General features: G+C 32.8%; 2 protein-coding genes and 2 pseudogenes across 2 annotated transcripts; all 4 read right to left on the minus strand.

The window, feature by feature from the left end:
* Nucleotides 1–3,055: 3,055 nt before the first annotated feature.
* LOC104718824 (uncharacterized) lies at nt 3,056–6,065 on the minus strand. The gene is made up of 8 exons (XM_087468571.1): nt 6,053–6,065; nt 4,964–5,149; nt 4,387–4,452; nt 4,195–4,253; nt 3,860–3,894; nt 3,583–3,739; nt 3,424–3,500; nt 3,056–3,337 (listed from the first exon to the last, which is right to left on the minus strand). The coding sequence occupies exons 1-6, from the start codon at nt 6,063–6,065 to the stop codon at nt 3,730–3,732; spliced, it is 369 nt and encodes a 122-aa protein (XP_087324697.1). The 3' UTR covers nt 3,056–3,337; nt 3,424–3,500; nt 3,583–3,729.
* Nucleotides 5,889–6,523, minus strand: LOC104718825 (monothiol glutaredoxin-S5 pseudogene; annotated as a pseudogene).
* Nucleotides 6,524–8,459: 1,936 nt separating this feature from the next.
* On the minus strand, nt 8,460–9,118 carry LOC104718826 (monothiol glutaredoxin-S3). The gene has a single exon (XM_010436629.2). It carries the CDS (start codon nt 8,936–8,938, stop codon nt 8,630–8,632), a length of 309 nt encoding a protein of 102 aa, XP_010434931.1. The 5' UTR covers nt 8,939–9,118; the 3' UTR covers nt 8,460–8,629.
* A 1,934-nt stretch (nt 9,119–11,052) lies between these two features.
* LOC104718827 (monothiol glutaredoxin-S3 pseudogene) lies at nt 11,053–11,719 on the minus strand (annotated as a pseudogene).
* Between the last annotated feature and the right edge of the window lie 7,298 nt (nt 11,720–19,017).

Raw genomic sequence — 19,017 nt, forward strand, 5'->3', positions numbered from 1 at the left:
CACCACATCTGAAATCTAGCTCATCTTCAGCCATTTCCAGGAGAAACGTTGTCGTCTCGTCTGGTTATGGGCTCTGGCGTTGACCGGTCATCTATCTGTGTCGGCACACGACCGAGAAAATACGTAAATAATCCCGATCTGAGAAAGAGAGTATGGGATATATCTCGATCTAGTGGAAGACTCTTGTCATCGGAACAAAGAGAGAGAGATCGTCGAAGAGGAAGATCAGCTACTTGGGTTCAGTTAATGGATTATGGGAATCTTATGCTACACGATGATAGAAATAATGGTGAGATTATGTGGGAGAGTTTTAAGTATTCTTATGAATTATGATTCTTTTGAGAAGAAGTGTAAGCTGTTTAGGAGTAGTTGAATTTGGTAAAGTATCTAGCTTGCTATGAGTTTTTGAATTGTTTTGCTAATCGCACAGATCAACGTGGTAGTGTTTCTTGGGGTTTCAAGGTTAATCAATCTGGTAGTGTTGCAGAACTAGTTTAAATGTGATACATATAAGATACCTCTTGAAGTAATGTTAAAACAAAAATTGAATTCATAGACTAATCATGTTTTTGAATAAGGTTTTCAGCTCTAAATCAAGTGATTGATGATAAACATGATAGCAGATAAATCAAGAACAAAGCAGAGAGTTGATGATGAAGATGAGAAAAAGGCACTTGAATGGAAGTTTGAGTTCGTCGTTATGAAGGTATTCCTAAATTTCAAGAATGCCTTCATAAATATTAGGAATACCTTCCTAAACGGGTTTTGTGAAGTATTTTTGTGTTATGTCAGTGATGTCTTTGAATGTTTCTTTACAAGATAGAATTATCTTGTGTCTTGTGTTGGAGAAGTGTGTGATATCTTTGATGTGTTTAATTGTAATGTGAGTTTTTTTACATATTGATTTCAGCAAAGAAGAAAGAACAGTGTAAGGAATTTGAGTATGTTGTTCCAAAGAAGACTTGATGATGAACAAGATGTTCCATGGCAGAGCACACAACATGTTTACACCATCCTGAATTTATGCAAGAACACTTTAAACATGTAATTTTTTTTAACTACTATCTTATCTTTATGAAGACCATCCTGAATTTCAAAAAGTCATTCCTAAATATTATTGAACCCTTCATAAATGTAAATAGATGTGTTTCTAAATAATTTTTTTTTGTGCATTTTGGATCAATGTGTCAAATATTAGTAGATTATTCCATTAGTGATGGGTAATGATTTCATTTTTGTGCACATTCTAATGTTTGGGAATCTAAATTTTTTTATGAAAGTCATCATGAAGTTCAAGTAAATCCTTCCTAAAGTTCTTAAAATCCTTTGGAATTTCATACAATCTTTCCCGATTTCATAAAATCTTTCATGAAGCTCAGTCACAGTTAAAGCAAAGTGCTAACATAAACATGTGAGAATGTTATACATCATACAAGTACCAAAAAAAAATAAAAGGTTTCTTAAGCATCATATATGTCTAAACAACATATATAGTAAAATTGGATAAAGGAACAGTCTCATCTGTAGATATCCAAAACATACTTGCATCTTGTGTCATCTGCAACATGACATAGCTTAGAGAAATCTTCAACCCCATTCCCTGCAATAAAAATTGAAATCAAGTAATAAGTTTCAGGAAAGTCTTCATGAATTCTCAACAATACTTTCTCAATCTTCATATGTGACTGTGATGGGAGATGGGATGCGAATGGTTTCTAGTCTGAGAGCCATCATTATCAATAAGAAAACACATTGTTGGGAGATGGGATGTGAATGATTCAGACTAAGAAAATGTTTTTATTCTAACCAAACCAATCAGCTCACATTCTCTCAAGTTCAGCTATATTGTCAAATTGGGTTTGATTGTACTGAACGAACTCAGAGAATAAGAAAGCAAATGCCTTCAAGCTCACCTGCAACACAATTCCAAAACAACTAAATTTTCAGAAGATACTCGAAAATTAATGATCACACAATAAAGAAATCTAAACCCGAGAGAGAGATTTGAATAGAATTTCCATCACAACTATCACGTCCAGATCCAAATCAAAACAATGTTCTCAATTTCTAGTATGAGAGCCATCATAATGGAGCAAAAAAAACCCAAACCTTTGTCACCCGTCATGGGATTTATCGTGGTTGAAGGTCACAAATCAGAAAACTCTCCATATCCAGCACCAACTAAATCATTCAAATTAAAATTAGAGTTATCTTGTTTCACTGAACCAGAGCTCGAAGATCTCTCAGGTCCTTATATTCATGCTTGGGCTCCTTTTCAATGTCGAGAACGCAATTACTGGTTTCACTGACTTCGGATGACTCACATATTCGATTGGGTTCGCCGGTGGAACATTTGTCTGCGATTGAATTTGGAATTGGCCGAGAGAGAAGTGAGAGAGAACATGAATATTGCAATCTCACGATTTTGACATTGTTATAATTTTATTAATGTTTTATTTATTTTAATAATATAGAAATTTGTGCTAATTTTGAAATTTTTGAACATATGTGTTAGTTTTGGATTAAAAACTAAAATTGGTGTTATTTTTATCAATTACCCATAAAATATTGCATCTCCAATTTATAACCATTATGTATTAAAGGATGTTATATATGCTTACATAACATAATTATATATACTATATTCCTTCTATTTTGGATGCACTACAACAAATATGTACATTGTTAGCACGAGAGAAACGCTATAATATGTAATTCATAGCTCTTTTACAAACGCTATGTTAGGTCACTGTTATTGTAGGTACCTCACATATGATAGCGCATAATTCGTATGCTATGGTATAGTATTATACCATAGCAGTACAGAAATGCTATGTTATCCCGCTTTTCAAATTTTTAAAAATAATGTTATAAGTCATTATACACGCTATGTTAGGTGATTCTACCATAACGTTAGTTAAACGGCTTAATTCAGTTTTCATAAGCAATATCTTTATGCTATAATATATTCTGTTATAGCAGGATTTTAGATGCGATTATAAGTGTTTTGAGAACACTGTTTTCATGTTATTTTGAAATTGATCTAGAACCTGTATTAATATTAAATCCCTAATTCACCATTTCACAATCAAACATAATACATAGTACATAACACAAGTTTAAAATCCATAAGGAACAAGACAAGTCTGAAGATAAAAAGCAAATCCATAAGATAGATTGTAAGTCTAAAGTAGGAGACAGTAAACCTCATGGTTAATTTAAGACATAATGATCACTTTGTCCTCTGGCCATGCAATGACTGTGCCAAGGGCATCTTCCATCATCTCGATTTCTTCTGATGGCCTCCAAACTGCTGCATCGCTTACCTTGACAATATCTACCCACACTTTAACTGCATTAGAACCCAACCAACAATCATATGACTTGACAGAAACAACTTCATAACATATCGAAAACATTTACTTGATATTCCTGTGAATGCGGTAGAGTTTTCTTAGTTGGAGAGCCTGGACCTGTTGCATCCTCAATAGGACATGTTGCTGCAATGGTGCAACAGCTATCACAGCTTATCCGTACAATGGTGCAATAAGAATGATAATAGATGGGGTAAATGAAAGAAACCTTCACCATTCTGCTGTGTATTGCTTTGGTATAAACTCGGGCTTCTTTTTTTCATCAGTGGTGGCAACACCAAGAGCTTCCTTCCCAATCATGTTGCCATTAACATACCACCGGGGCTTTATCATAGGCTCGATAACATCACTGGTTCTACAACATACTTACAAGAAATAGAATTCAAAGATATAAGAGAGAAACATATAATTCAAAGATGTAAGAGAGAAACATAGAATTCAAAGATATAAGAGAGAAAAAATAGTTAAGTTCTAAAGATACTCACTAAAAGCGGCAGAAACACTTATAGTGAGACCAAATCTGAGGACATAAACCAAACTAGTATAACTTGTAATAGCCAATAAGATTTACAATCAACAGATAACCATATCATTACATATGCAGAACTTCAATTCATGTTTACTAAACTAAAGTATTACGGAAAAAAAAAAAAAAAAAGCAAACCTTGGGATTTATATATGTTACTTAACATCACTACAAGAGTATATATATTACGTAACATCACTACAAGAGAAAACACAATAGAAAGAAGTCATGATGCATTATGATTTACGAGGGATATGACAAGAGATGTTTTATAATTTTTTTTTAAAAACTAACCTTCTTCTTAGACCCTTTCTTCACAAAAACCATCCAGCATCGGCGATTCATAGACATAGCTTGAAAACCAAATACTTAACTCAGGAGGTTCTAAGAATCAAACAGATTGAACCAAATTAAGTTTGAAACAAATATGCATCAATAGCTGCAGACCTAAAGGTTTAATAAGAGTATAAGGGAAATAATACTTACCTGAAAGGAGTGAATCATAAAGGGGTTTACTTGTCTCTTCTTTGCTCTTTACATCATGAAAAGGATCTCTAATAAGAAAAAAACAAGTATCAGTATGAATAATAGATGGCACCTGCGACTAAGACAAGCCTTGAACATGAAACTGAACATCAAGAACCAGTAGGAGAACAAACAACTAACAACCCACAAATAGATGTTTGATGGTACCTTCACTATTGCCCATCGCTCAATGCAAAATCCTGAAATGGGGTTAAACGTTTAGAGAAAACAACAACAGCCACAATAATATACTAACTAAACCATTCAAAATACTAACCTGTCTATTGAGTACAAGAAAAAAGAAGCTTCTCTATGCGACAACAACAAATATAAAAAATTTGGATCACAAAAGAAGAAACCCAACAAAGTTCAGCACTTTCCCCAAAATACCAAAGCAGTAACACTAGCGATAAATCAATTAACTTTCAACACAAATGAACCTAAAGAGAATCACAAAAAACACATAAACTTTGCAACATAAATGAGAATGTGTTGAGTTGTTTCAACCCAAATGAACCTAAAGAATTACAGAACTTACTCGTTTTCCTGTTGTTGAGAACCGAGATAGGCTCAACTGTGGAAGAATCTTGGTTAATATCCCAAAGACGGAGGAAATCGCCGGAAGAAGCGAGTAGATCTCCGGATGAAGGACGACGGAGAGAAGAGGACTGAACATTAGCTTTGTAGGAGGATAAGGACGCTGGAACGAGAGATTCGGGAGAGGCTTCACGGTCATGGAATCAGATCGAAAGAGAGGATGTCGAGTTACGGCGGTTTCCGATCTGGATAACAGATCTGTAGTTGAGTTATCTATGGCGTATTGTGTGATCTGAATTCGATTCGATGATGGTGTCTTCTTCGCGAATATAGTGAGAGAAAGTTTCACTATCAGTGTTCGTCGGATTTTTTTTTTTCATTAACAGACGGAGAAAAACTCGATGGAGACGCGAGGCTAATGGAGGAGAAGAGTCGTGAAAGGTTTTCTTTCTTTTATTTCTTTTCTTTCTCCGTTCAAAGTTTTTTTTTCTCTTTGGCACTTAAAATTATTTTTGATGTAAAATCTGAAAATTTTCCCTATATTTTGGCCGAACAAGTGATTTTGTCTTCCGACTTACTGATTTTTTGTCATAACATTGTTTTAATGCTATTATAAGTAATCAAAATAAAATATTTATCTTCTATAGCAGTTCGGGAACAAGTGATTTTGTCTTCCGACTTACTGATTTTTTGTCATAACATTGTTTTAATGCTATTATAAGTAATCAAAATAAAATATTTATCTTCTATAGCAGTTCGGGAAAATGAGCTATCTTCTACTGCTATCAATGTAGCTTTTTCTTGTAGTGATGCCCTCATAAAAAAAAAAAAAAAAAAAAAAAAAAAAAAAAAAAAAAAACTCAGTTTTCAGTGCACATGTGAGGTGGGAGTTCGTACATGCAATATATAAATATAAACATGCGAAAAGGAGAAATCTGACGATAGTTCATTTAATTATAAAACATACCCACACTTTACAAAATAGGTGACGGATAAATTTATCTTTTTCAAAACTTAGACAAATTAACTCATAATACATACATTCTTGTGTATGTTTTTTTAAGTTCACTTTAATTAGTTTCTTCATTACATTGCACTCGCATTTATGTTGAAGTCAAAGCCATAATGCTCCAGCGCGCTTAAGCATGGGAAGGAGAGAACGATTGAGATGGAGACTCATGACTTGATTAGCTCCACCAACAAGCTGCCCTCCTATGAACACTACGGCACGGTCGGGCTGCACCCAAGCTGAGCCAATGCTTGTTCTACCTCTTTCCCTCTGTTGATCTCGTCTAGTTCATAGATCGTCGGGTTCACGCCAAAGTCGAAGAAGAGAGTCTTGATTGTGTGAGACATGCAGCAAGAGTTCTTGCTAAAGATCACTACCGACTTCTCAGAGATCATCTTTTGTAGATTCTCCATAATTAGTGTTATATGGGATGTTTGAAAAGCAAAATGGATGTATTTGATTAAGATGTATATTAGAGATCAAAATGGGAAAAAGTAATTAACTTATAGAGAAATTGTGATATGTTTGGGTGAATATAGGAAGTGAATTTGTGCTTCTTTGTTTGATGGAATGAAGAGTGTATAAGGTCCTTTATATAGCTTTCTAAGAGTACGTAAGCTTTCATATTACGTAGCCTTTTTTCTAAGAGAATAAACTTTAGTACAAAATAATATCTCAAATAAATAGTGAAATAAAGATCATATTTTAAAAGCTAAGATAGTGGAAGTATACGAAAGAATATGATCGGTTCACACCTTCTTGATTCTTTGCCTCTTGCAGCTAAAGAATAAAACTATATAGATCAACTAATTCGGTAAAACGTCCAAAAAACAAAATTTCTTGAGGAATATTTGATACGGAAAAATGATGTTATGTTTATATTTTGGCCGTATATTTTCATTGTCAATATATCATAAATACAGTACTGTTTTTCTCGTATATCACAGAAGAACATTTATATGTTATCGGGTTGTGATTTTCGTTATAATTATCCTGTCTATACAATTAAATTTAGATACAAGTCCAAAAATAGATAAATTGTACGGTCTTGTATAAAAAGAACAAAAAATGCAAAAAGACTGAAATGAGATTTGTTTAGGCTTTTGATATGCATGAAACTTTCAGTTTTGTTTTTACAAGCCAATCGAAACAAAACTTGACTGAAAATAAGATAAACCGTACCAAAGCTTTTTTATTTATTTAATTAAAATGTAATAAAAAAAAAATCTTTCCTAAAATATCCAACTTCACTTCACTTAGCTTGATCATTTCTGTGTTCTCAATTTTCATTCATGGAATTTTCTAATTATCGTATTTCCTCACAAAACTTAAAGCCAAAACTTTATCAAGGCAAATTTGTCGGGATGGAGCCATGATAATGACTAAGTTGATGAGGTACACTCTTCATTGAATGTTGGTCTCGTCTCAAGTCTCAACTTAACACTTTGACATAGTTTTAGATCTCTATATTTGCGAAAATACGAGATCTTATGATATTATCTTAAGAAGTGAAATATTCTTGTTATGACCACTTGAGAAAACACGGAAACTCTGTGGTTCCGTTTTAGCCTTATCTTCATGATTGAATCGGAACTTACGATGTCAAGAATCAAAATCTAAGCAAAATTGAGCTTTATTCCCAAATCGACGAATTTTAGAATGTCAAGCTTGTGGCCAAGAAGATGGAATCGATAGTGAAGCACCCACGTGTGTTCCAAAATTTTATTAAACTGTAAAGTCATAATTTTGGATTTTCTCTTTAAAATGATTAAATGTATTGGTGGCCCAATATTGATCTGAAGAGTCAGTTATTCTTATATCACAATACAAGGTTATCATCATTTTCAGTCGACGTGATTCACGTACCGACGACACATTCTAGTATATACAACTAAGATGCCTAATCACATCTAGTTCCGCAACTGCCCGTACTGTTGTGTAACAATGCAACGATGTCCCTTATCAAGACGTGGAAATGCGTTTTCGTAGATAGATAGATAAGGTAGATAGTACAGAAATTAATGATTGATTGTTATAAGGTAACATATTACAATTTTACACAAATTGCTAGCTAATGGACAATTAACCACGCCTAAAATATTAGTTACAATTAAGATTTTTTCATTGTAAGAATTCATTTTAAGAAGTTATACGCATCTATAGATGGCGAGCGTATAGATAAAAACACTTCGACTAGTTATTTAAGGCTTGATTCAGACTTTTCACCTCAATTCAGACTCGTCATCTTTAAAAAAAAAATTTTAAACTTATACAACATTCTTTACCTGTAAAATATTTCTTCTTCAATTCAGTTTTTATATTATTTATGTCTAGGATCATGCATGTTATGCATAAAAAAATATGTATTCTATTCTTTTCCTTTGCACCATTAAATAATCATCCACTTTTCAGTGCACATGTGTTCATTTCTTAGATGCATGCCTGCATGCTTAGAAAATTATATAAATATAAACGTGGGAAAAGGAGAAATTTAACGGTAGCTGATTTTATTATAAATATAACCACTGTTTACAAAATAGGTAACCGCATAATCCATCTTTTCAAAAAGTGGAATAGACGTACTGACGTAGCATTAACTCATACATACATTCTTTTGTACGTTTCTTTACTTCTTTCGTTTACATTAATTATTTTAAGTCAAAGCCATAATGCTCCAGCGCGCTTAAGCATTGGAACAAGAGATCGATTAAGATGCAGACTCATTACTTGATTTGCTCCACCAACGAGCTGCCCTCCAATGAACACCACTGGCACGGTCGGGCTGCACCCGAGCTGAGCCAATGCTTGCTCTATCTCCTTTCCTCGGTTAATCTCGTCGAGCTCATAGATCGTCGGGTTCACGCCCATGTCTAAGAACAGAGTCTTGATTGTGTGAGACATGCAGCAAGAGTTCTTGCTAAAGATCACTACTGACTTCTCGGAGATCATTTTTTGTAGATTGGACATTAGTATTATACTGTGACAAGATATTTGAAAAGCGTCTTGCAAAGGAGACAAATAGGTGTGTTTGGTCAAAATGCTAGATTAGAGATAAAATGGGAATAGTAGAGAACTTAAAGAGAGATTATGAGATGTTTGGCTAAAGATGAGATGCAAGGCTTGTGTTTCTGTGTTTAATGAAGTGAAGAGATTATAAGGGTCCTTTATATATAGCTTTCTAAAGTACTTAACCTTTCATATTACGTAGCCATTTACTAAGAGGATCAACTTTAGCACAAAATAATATCTCAAATAAATAGTTAAATAAAGAACATACTTTAAATAATGAAAAGTAAGGTAGTGGGAGTATCCGAAAGAATATGATCAGTTTACACGTTCTTGACTCTTAATTTTCTTCTTGCAGCTAAAGAATAAAACTAAATTTGGCATAAAACGTACAGAAAACAAAATCTTTCTTAGATGTGAAGAATATTTGAGACGGGCGAATTTTGTCATACCTCTATAGTACGGCCATATATATTCATTGTCAAAAGAACTGATATATATATAAAGGGTAAAGCCATACAGCTTTTTGTGAAAAACAGTTCTTACAATGACACAAAAAAAAAAAAAAAAAAAAAAAAAAACATTTATTGAAAGTTGCTAATCGCATGTACTCTGGATTAAAAATTTCGAGACTATAAATCAATAATGTATAATAATAGTTTTATGGATCTAACCTACAATATTTCTATTATAAATTTGCTATTGCTTAAGAAAAAAAAACACTCTGCTATCATTGGATATCTATTCCACTGAACTTGATCATTTCAGTTTTCTCAATTATCATAAAACTTTATCAAGCCGAGGTGTGGAAGTTTGCTAGCTAGGGAGATTTGAGTCGAAATGGTTCGGCTATAGCCGTGACAATTGCTATGCTGATGAGGTACCCTTTCAAAGAATGTTGGTGATCTCAACACTTTTTAAATTATTTTTAGATAAGCCATACAAAGTTTCGGCTCCTTCTTTCAATTCTTCTATATTTGAGGAAACTCGAGATCGTATGATATTATCTCAAGAGTTGAAATGTTCTTTTTGTGACCACTTGCGAAAACAATAAAACTTTGCTGTTCCGTGCCTTTTCTTCATGAATAAAATCGGAACTTACGATGTCAAGAATCAAAATCTTAGGAAAATAGATATGATAGTAAAGCAGCTACGTGGTGTCCCAAAAAATTAATAAAACTATAAAGTCATAGTTTTGCATTTTCTTCTTAAAATTATTAAATTTAATGGTGGCTCAATTATGACCTGAAGAGTCGTTATTCTTATATCACAATACCAGGTTATAATCATTTCAATCTATGTACCGACGTACGACACATTCTAGTATAAGTAAGATACTAAGATGCCTAATCACATCTAGTTCCGCAACTGGCCCGTACTGTCCTATAAATGGAATATATGTAACAATGCAACGATGTTCCTTATATGGCAGAATCCAATTCTTTACACACTTTGTTGTTTTAGTGGTTGGAAACTTCGTTTTCTATTACGAAGTGGGATTGCGTTTTCGTATATAGATAGTAAAGAAATTAGATTGATTTACCTCAATCCAAAAGTTTCTTTAATTGATTTTAGATTTGTTAAAAGATATAAGATAATATATTTCACAAATTTACACAATTTGCTAGCTAACGAACAACCACGCCTAAAACATTAGCAACAAATATGATTTTTTCATTGTAAGAATTTCCATTTAAGGAATTATATATACGCATCTATAGATGGCGATCGTATAAACAAACCACTTCGACTAGTTAACTAAGTTATTTTTTTTCGGCAAACCAGTTAACTAAGTTAAGGCCACTCCATATGAATAAAGTAACAAAGAGTTCACCTTGATTCAGACTCGTCATCGTTTTTAATTTAGAACTTACACAACATTCTTTACCTGTAAAATATTTCTTCAGATTTATATTATTATGTCTTGCATCATGTTATGCATAAAATATATATAGTCAATTCTTTTTCTTTGCAGTTTGCACTTTGCACCATTAAAAGCTCATCTATTTTCCAGTGATGTGTCCATTTCTTAGATGCATGTTTAGAAAATTATATAAACATCAGAAAAGGAGAAATTTAGACGGTAACGGATTTGACTATAAATAAAACCACTGTTAATTACAAAATAGGTAACCGCATAATCTATCTTTTCAAAACATAGATAGACATAGCATTAACACATTACTTAATACTTATACATACATTCTTTTGTATGTTTCCTTAATTTATTTTGTTCACATAATTAATATGCAGTTCTAGTTATTTTAAAGTCAAAGCCATAATGCTCCAGCGCGCTTAAGCATTGGAACAAGAGAGCAGTTAAGATGGAGACTCATGACTTGGTTGGCTCCACCAACGAGCTGTCCTCCTATGAACACCACTGGCACGGTCGGGGTGCACCCGAGCTGAGCCAACGCTTGCTCTATCTCCTTTCCTCGGTTAATCTCGTCGAGCTCATAGATCGTCGGGTTCACGCCCATGTCTAAGAACAGAGTCTTGATTGTGTGAGACATGCAGCAAGAGTTCTTGCTAAAGATCACTACTGACTTCTCGGAGATCATCTTTTGTAGACTCGCCATTAGTATTATATTGTGACAAGATATTTGATAAGCGTCTTATAAAGGAGACAAATAGGTGTGTTTGGTCAAAATGCTTAACTGAAGACGAAAAGGGAAATGTAGAGAGCTTATAGAGAGATTATGATATCTGTGTTTGATGAAGTGAAGAGGATGTAAGGGTCCTTTATATAGTACGTAATCTTTCATATTACGTAGCCTTTTTTCAGAGAGGATCCACTTTAGCACAATATAATATCTCAAATAAATAATGAACTAAAGAACATTTGCAAGTTTGAAAAAAAAACCAAAAAAAAACGAACATTTACAGATAAATGAAAATTTAAGATAGTGGGAATGTCCGAAAGAATATGAGGATATGAATGATCGATTCACACGCTGTTGCTTCTTTGCCTCTTGCAGCTAAAGAATAAAACGAATTTGGTATAAAACGTACAGAAATCTTTTCGATGTGAGGAATATTTGATAGGGACGAATCACGCCATATATTTTCATTGTCAAAAGAACTGATAAAAAGCTGAAATGAGTTAGATTTGGAGAAAATCTTACAAGTGAAATAATTTCTCTTATTTATTCATTAGTTTTTAGGCATATATTTTATACAAGGTTAGAACTTGTCTAGCAAGTTTTTTACACATATGATAATGGTAAATCTACTTTTATTTAGTAATAGAAGAATATTATACAAATATTAATTTTTCATTAACTCGATCTAGTAATCTCCGAGATCTCCTAACAAGTGTTATCGATCAGTTTAGCTTAAGGATCAAATAAATTTGAAAAATAACATTTGTTGAAAATCGCCAATGGTACTCTGGATTTAACTTTTCAGATTATAAATTTTGGTTTTAGTATACCAATATAAATATGTCTCAAAAAGATCCAACAAATTACCACCATATAAATATACTATGTAAGTGTCCTTAAGATTAAAAATATGCAATGTTTTCTGACTAAATAAACATTAAGAATGTTTAATTACATACTAAATAAATTGATCATTTGTATTTGTCATATTCAATAGGTTTCTCATTTTATATTAAATAATTATCTTTCAAAACTAATTTGAAAATGATAATACAATTTCATTCGAGGATGGTGCAAACAATTAAACCAGAGCTTTTGTTAACTCGACTATATCCCACAAGGGAGTTTAATTAGACCCACAACTAAACCGGCGTTGTACCGTCCTATGAATTTTGTTTTCAGATAGCTAAAGTAGCCGTTTCTACTTTATTGTACATCCACGAGAAATGTGGACAAATTATGGTCTACAGAGACATCAAGCCAAGCAACATTCTAATTGATGAATAAATGAACCTAGAGTGGGAGATTTAGGGCTCATGATGTTTTATGAACGTGTGTCACAATCATACACTACAATCGTTGTAGGTACTTCATCTTGTATAATATTTAATTGTCAACTGCAATTTGAGACCATAAATTCTTTTCAAAAATGATGATTACAAAAGAAAGACAACACAATTTAAATTAGTGGTAAAAAGATGATTGATGATTGATGAATACTCCTTCCGTTTCAAAGTATAAGATGTTTTAAAAAAGTTTTCTGTTTTATAATATAGGATGTTTTCAAGTTTCTATGCAACTTTTAGATAAGTTTAGTATTTTATATTATGCAGTATTGTTTTTGATTAGTTGAACTTGTTAAAAGTAAAGACTTCTTAATCTGCATGCTTTAGTTAAAACATCTTATATTTTGAAACGAAGGGAGTATGTATTTATAATTATGTGAGTACTATTTTGTGTTATAAATATAATGACTAAATATCCTTTAAGACAACGTTAATACAAAACTTTAAATTTATATTGTAAAGTTTATAAGATATGTTACAAAAAATGAAGAAATAGAAAGACATTTGCACTCGAAATAAATTAATTAGGATTTTTTTGATATATTACAAAAGAAAATTAAATATGAAGTCTACATTTTAATGCAATGTAATTTTCTGTTAATATTTAATAAACGGTAATTTTTGTTAGAAAGAAATATGTCAAATGGACCAATAGAAAAAGTTAACAAATAAAAATTCAAATTGAAGACACTCAATTCTAACAAAAATTAGATATATATATATATATATTGTATGATAAATATTTTGTTAAGAAGTTTATTTTTATGTAAAATTAATGAATGAGAATGTACTTTGTAAAATTAAAAAGATGAATAAACACAATTTTCAGATAATATTAAATAATTGATGTTATCTAAGAAAAACATAATTATATTGAATTACTTAATTCTCCATCACAAAAATAGTTGTATCAAATATCTTACTAATCTACATAGTTAATATTATATCATAACCATAATGATACTTTGATATCCTTCACCATTCATTTATTAATAATAATAACATAGATATTTCAATAAAAATCATATATGGATAAATTTTAAGTTTTAAATAAATTATTCTATTAAGAAAATAGTAATACATATATCATATTGTACTATTATGTGAATTGAATGGACCTCCTATGATTGCAACAATATAGTACATGCATATTAAGTATGATGGATAGTGGAATGTGTGTCTTATTATGTATAGATATACTAATTTTCAATAAAACAACTAAAAAGTAAGAAAAAGGTAAAAAAAAATTATCATAGTATTTTATTTGTTGAATAGACCTTTTATAAATGCAATTTTATTATAAAACCCCAGCAATTGTATTAAAAAGTTTCTGCAAAATGAAAAAATACTATTGAATTTGTGTATCGTCTAATACATGAAAATAGATCAGAAGAGTAGATCATTGTGGTATAACTAATTCTTGTGTTTATTTGCGACACAAATGTTACAAAAAAATATAACTAATAATTATTAGAAACAAATAAATGTTACATTAGTAATTAAGTTGACAATTAATACATTTATTACAAAGTCAATTGAATTTTTATTAAAATATGTAATATATTTTAAATTAGTTAATTATAATTTATTTCTTCATGAAATGATACCAAGTGGAATATTTATTCATATATTACTTAAAAAATATTGTTTCTTGTGATTTAGCAATAATACTAGCATTGGATCGATTTAAAAGATCGTATTTTTGGTTATTATCTAATGCAAGTAAAAAAGAAACACAATATAAAGATATATCAAACATCATAGATATTTTAAGGTCAACTACATAGATTTATGACTGTATTAATGATTTTACTTTATATATATTTTTTTCTTATTAGCATGACTCCAAGTGTTGTGCTATTTGCAAGATCTTAAAAGAAACTTGTGAATCAAATTGCATCTGCAAAACAACATTTTTCATCGGGCGATACGAGATTTGAAGATGTTAATTAAATCTTTGGAGCCATGAACGTCTTGGATTTGAAAAACATGTGATTTCTGATAACTTTTTGTGCTAGCGGCCGAGGCTCATAGACGTGATTCCATCTCTTATTATCATGGCATGGTACTATAGTACAAGAGTATTCTAAATAAATTTGTGCTAGGGTTTGGCAGGTCCACTGTTCTCCAAAAATTAAACATTTCATGTGGCAAGTTTTAACAGGCTGTGTTTCGGTTTCTGCTAATTTGAGTAGGTGGAGTATTGCTTGTGATATTCGATGTATGAGGTGTGGAGCGGATGTGGAGACTATTAATCATGTTATTTTTCAGTGTCCGCTGGCCCGGCAAGTTTGGGCCTTGGCCCATATACTTGTGGGGCGTCTGCATTTTCCAACGGAATCCATCTATGCTAATGTTGATCACTTTCTGGGTTCGATGAATCCGGGTTCCCATGTAGAGACCTTTCCTTGGCTTATGTGGTATATCTGGAAGGCGAAGAATGCTCGGGTGTTTGAGAATCAGATCGAACGTCCTGATGACATAGTACGGGTGGAGGAGGGGGAAGCCTCCTCCTGGCTCCAAGCCCAGGTGGAGGATGCGGGTGAGGAGGTTTCATCCTCACCTGTGGCTCCTTCCCTTCGGTCGCGAGGGAGTATCCCTTCCCTCCCCTTGGTTTATTCCGGCTATCAATGTTTTGTGGATTGTTCTTGGAAAGAGACTGATGCTTTTGCAGGTGCAGGATGGATTTGTACTTCTTCACAAGAATCGTCGCCTTTTCTTGGAGCTACTAACTTCCGGCGTAGCCTATCTCCGTTACACGCAGAAGTGGAAGCCTTCATTTGGGCAATGCGGTGCATGATTGGCCACGACTTCCGTGATGTAGCTTTCTATACAGACAGTTCGGATTTGGTGAAGATGGTGTCATCTCCTCACGACTGGCCGGCATTTGCAGCATATTTGGATGGTATCAAGACTGATCGAGAGGAGTTTTCTTCTTTCTCTTTATTTCATATTTCTCGTAATGCAAATGTAAGAGCGGATTCTTTGGCACGCCAAGCGCGCCTATCTCCGCATCATGTTTTGTTTGTTAACAACTTTCCCCCAAACTGGCTCATTTGAGCTGATTCTTTTGTTGAAAAAAAAAAAAAAAAAACTATTTACCATAGTTGACTGCATACTTCTATTTTTTTGGAAAAATAATATATTTGCCATGCATTAACTGTTTTTTCATTTGTCAATTTTCATGCATTAATTATGTTAAGTTTTATTCCCTAATGTATTATATTTTATTTTTAATCAATAATATATTATATTATTAGTTTGTCTACCGTACACAGATTTGATCAATTATCTTTTCTTCGTCTCACTTTATGAACTATTAAAGTGAATACAATTCTAATCGATCCACAATGTTTGTTATGATATTATCTGTGTATAAAGGCAGATTTTTTTTTTTTTTTTTTTTTTTTTTTTTTTTTTTTTTTTTAACAACAAAAGACTAGTTCATATAGGCCAATTGGGTGGGAAAGACAGATTTTTTCTAATCGATATCATTAAAAAAAAAATCTAATAAGAATACCATTTTATAAACATGATAAGTGAACATTACAGAGGAGCCTTGCAGCATTTGTGATACCATCGCATCGCATATCAAGAGTTTAAACATGAAGAGGATCAAGGAAAAATAGAGTAGAACACTTGTAACGACAAGCTAGTGTGGACTTGGAAGTTGGCGAACCATAGAGAGGAAGGTGTCTTGGGAAGTGTTTGTTGTAGGTGTGATATTAGATTATCGGCTCTGTCTAGATCTAGAATATTTTTTACTCATGAGAAGATGACTCACAGATCAGTGGGTGGCATAATAACATCTTCTCATGAGTAAAAGAATATTTTTTTTGAGCTTATCTCCAGAGCAGTGGGTGGCATAATAAATCCTTGTATTGCGTTCCTGACCAAATGCTATAGAGAAGAGCTTAAAACCCCATCTTTCAAATTACATTAAGCTTTCTATTTGTGGTAGGATTCTTAATCCAATTCAGAAAGCCTGTGAAGTTTGTTGAGAGCGGCTGGCCAAGGTGAGCGAAAAAAATCCAACCACCGAACTTTGGAGTAGGGACATTGGAAGTGAAAGTAGTAACTAAATTTACAGTTTTAAGTAATTATAATAACATTTTTTTTTAAATGTATCCCAAAACGACTAAAAATGTATCCCTAAACTTAACATGATTAATACAAGTTACGTAAATGTATTTGACATTAAAGAATAACTTTGTCGTATACCTAACCTGGGCATTTTAACCGAACCAAACCGAACCAAACCGACCCAACCGAACCCAAACCAAACCCAAATATACATTCAAACCATTTGGTTCTATTTTTCCTTAATCCGAACGGTTCGGTTCGGTTCGGTTTAAAACTGAACCGAACCGATAACCCAATGTACTTTTTTAATTAATATTACCATAATTTGTAAATATGTAATATTCTCACTAACCCACGATTGCTTCCTCTCGCACATGTTTGATTTTGTTATTTTCTATAATTTTTCTAACAAATAATTAATGTAAAATTAGGTTTAATGGTCTCTAACTCTATGTTAAAGTATAAAACTCTACAGACGTCAAACTTCCTCTGTTCTCTGCCCTCTTCCTCTGTTCTCTGCCCTCATAATCAACGTCATCGTCTCTACTCTCTACGGCCACAGTAAGAATTTTAACATAATTAAATTCTAAATCTAGCAATACAATTACGTCTATCTCAATATTAATTAAATGTTTTGTTTGTAGATGTCCAAAAGAAACACGACTAACAACAAAAGAAAAGAACCTGAGTCTCCAACGTTGTCGCCAAAGCCAAAAAGAAAACTACCTTCAAGATCACCGACATGTAAAGTTTTTACGAGGCTGGAAGATGACGAGAACCACTGCTCCTGCAATTTTTGTGGTAAAGTTTATTCGTGTAATCCTGCTACAAGTGGAACCAGCAATATGATGACACACATGAAAAAGTGCAAAGCTTATTTGGATCATCTTGAATCTGATTCTCAGAATGTCATAGTCTCTAGTGGTGGACGTACTAGTGATCGTGGTGGTAATGGTGTTGGTATGATAAAGCCCTTTGATCAAAACGTGTGTAGGCAAGCAACGGTGAAAATGATTATCATGGATGAGTTGCCGTTTTCTTTTGTGGAGAATGATGGGTTTAAACTTTTTTGTGAGATGGCTGTCCCTTGGTTTACTATTCCATCACGAAGAACAATTACTAGGGATGTTGTTGGTCTGTACAAAGCTGAGAAATTTGCATTGAAGACTCTTTTAAGTCGAAATAGGCAAGCCATGTCGTTTACCACCGACATATGGACTTCTATCACGACTTTGAGTTATATGGTCATTACCTCTCATTTCATTGATATGGATTGGCAACTACATAGAAGAATTATTAGTTTTAGTCCTATTTCTGATCATAAAGGAGAGACCATTGCCAATCAGTTTTTAAGATCTTTGGATGATTGGGGTATTGAGAAAGTATTTGCTATCACATTGGATAACGCAAGCGGCAATGATAAAGCTATTAGTGTTTTGAAAGAGAGTTTGGGTAATAGAAACAATGATGCTTTGATGATGAATGGTGATTTTATGCACGTATGTTGTTGTGCACACATTCTTAACTTGATTGCCAATAAAGGTCTTGATGAGATAAGTAAAAGCATCATAAGTGTTCGTAATGCCGTAAAATATGTGAGGTCTTCAAGTTCAAGATTGGAATCATTTAAGCATTGGGTGGAGATTGAGAAGATAACAAGAGGAAGTGTGGTACTGGATTGTGTTACTAGGTGGAACTCCACCTACTTGATGTTGAAAAGTGCACTTAAGTATAAAGTTGCATTTGATAGGATGGCTGATATAGATAAACCTTATGATGCGTGGTTCAAAGAGCTTGATTCTAATGGAAAGAAGAGGAAAGGACCTCCAATGGCGATTGATTGGGACAAAGCTCGTCATATGGTAAAGTTCTTGAAAGCTTTCTATGATTCGACTTTAGCATTCTCTTCTTCTATAAAGGTGACATCAAATGGTTGTTTTAATGAGATATGCAAAATTCAGTCAAGTGTGCAAAGTATGGCTTTTAGCCAAGATTCTGATTTGAGTGA

Source organism: Camelina sativa, chromosome 10, assembly GCF_030686135.1.
Source record: "Camelina sativa cultivar CO46 ecotype springtype chromosome 10, ASM3068613v1".
Lineage (NCBI taxonomy): Eukaryota > Viridiplantae > Streptophyta > Magnoliopsida > Brassicales > Brassicaceae > Camelina > Camelina sativa.

Excerpts from the sequence above, each read along its gene's own strand:
- LOC104718826 (XM_010436629.2), bottom strand. The coding sequence starts at position 8,938 with ATGTCCAATCTACAAAAAATGATCTCCGAGAAGTCAGTAGTGATCTTT.
- LOC104718824 (XM_087468571.1), bottom strand. Across the intron at positions 4,453-4,963 it reads TCTCAACAACAGGAAAACGA|ATCCTTTTCATGATGTAAAG; the intron begins GTAAGTTCTGTA and ends TTCTTATTAGAG. Across the intron at positions 3,895-4,194 it reads AGAAAGGGTCTAAGAAGAAG|ATTTGGTCTCACTATAAGTG; the intron begins GTTAGTTTTTAA and ends TTATGTCCTCAG.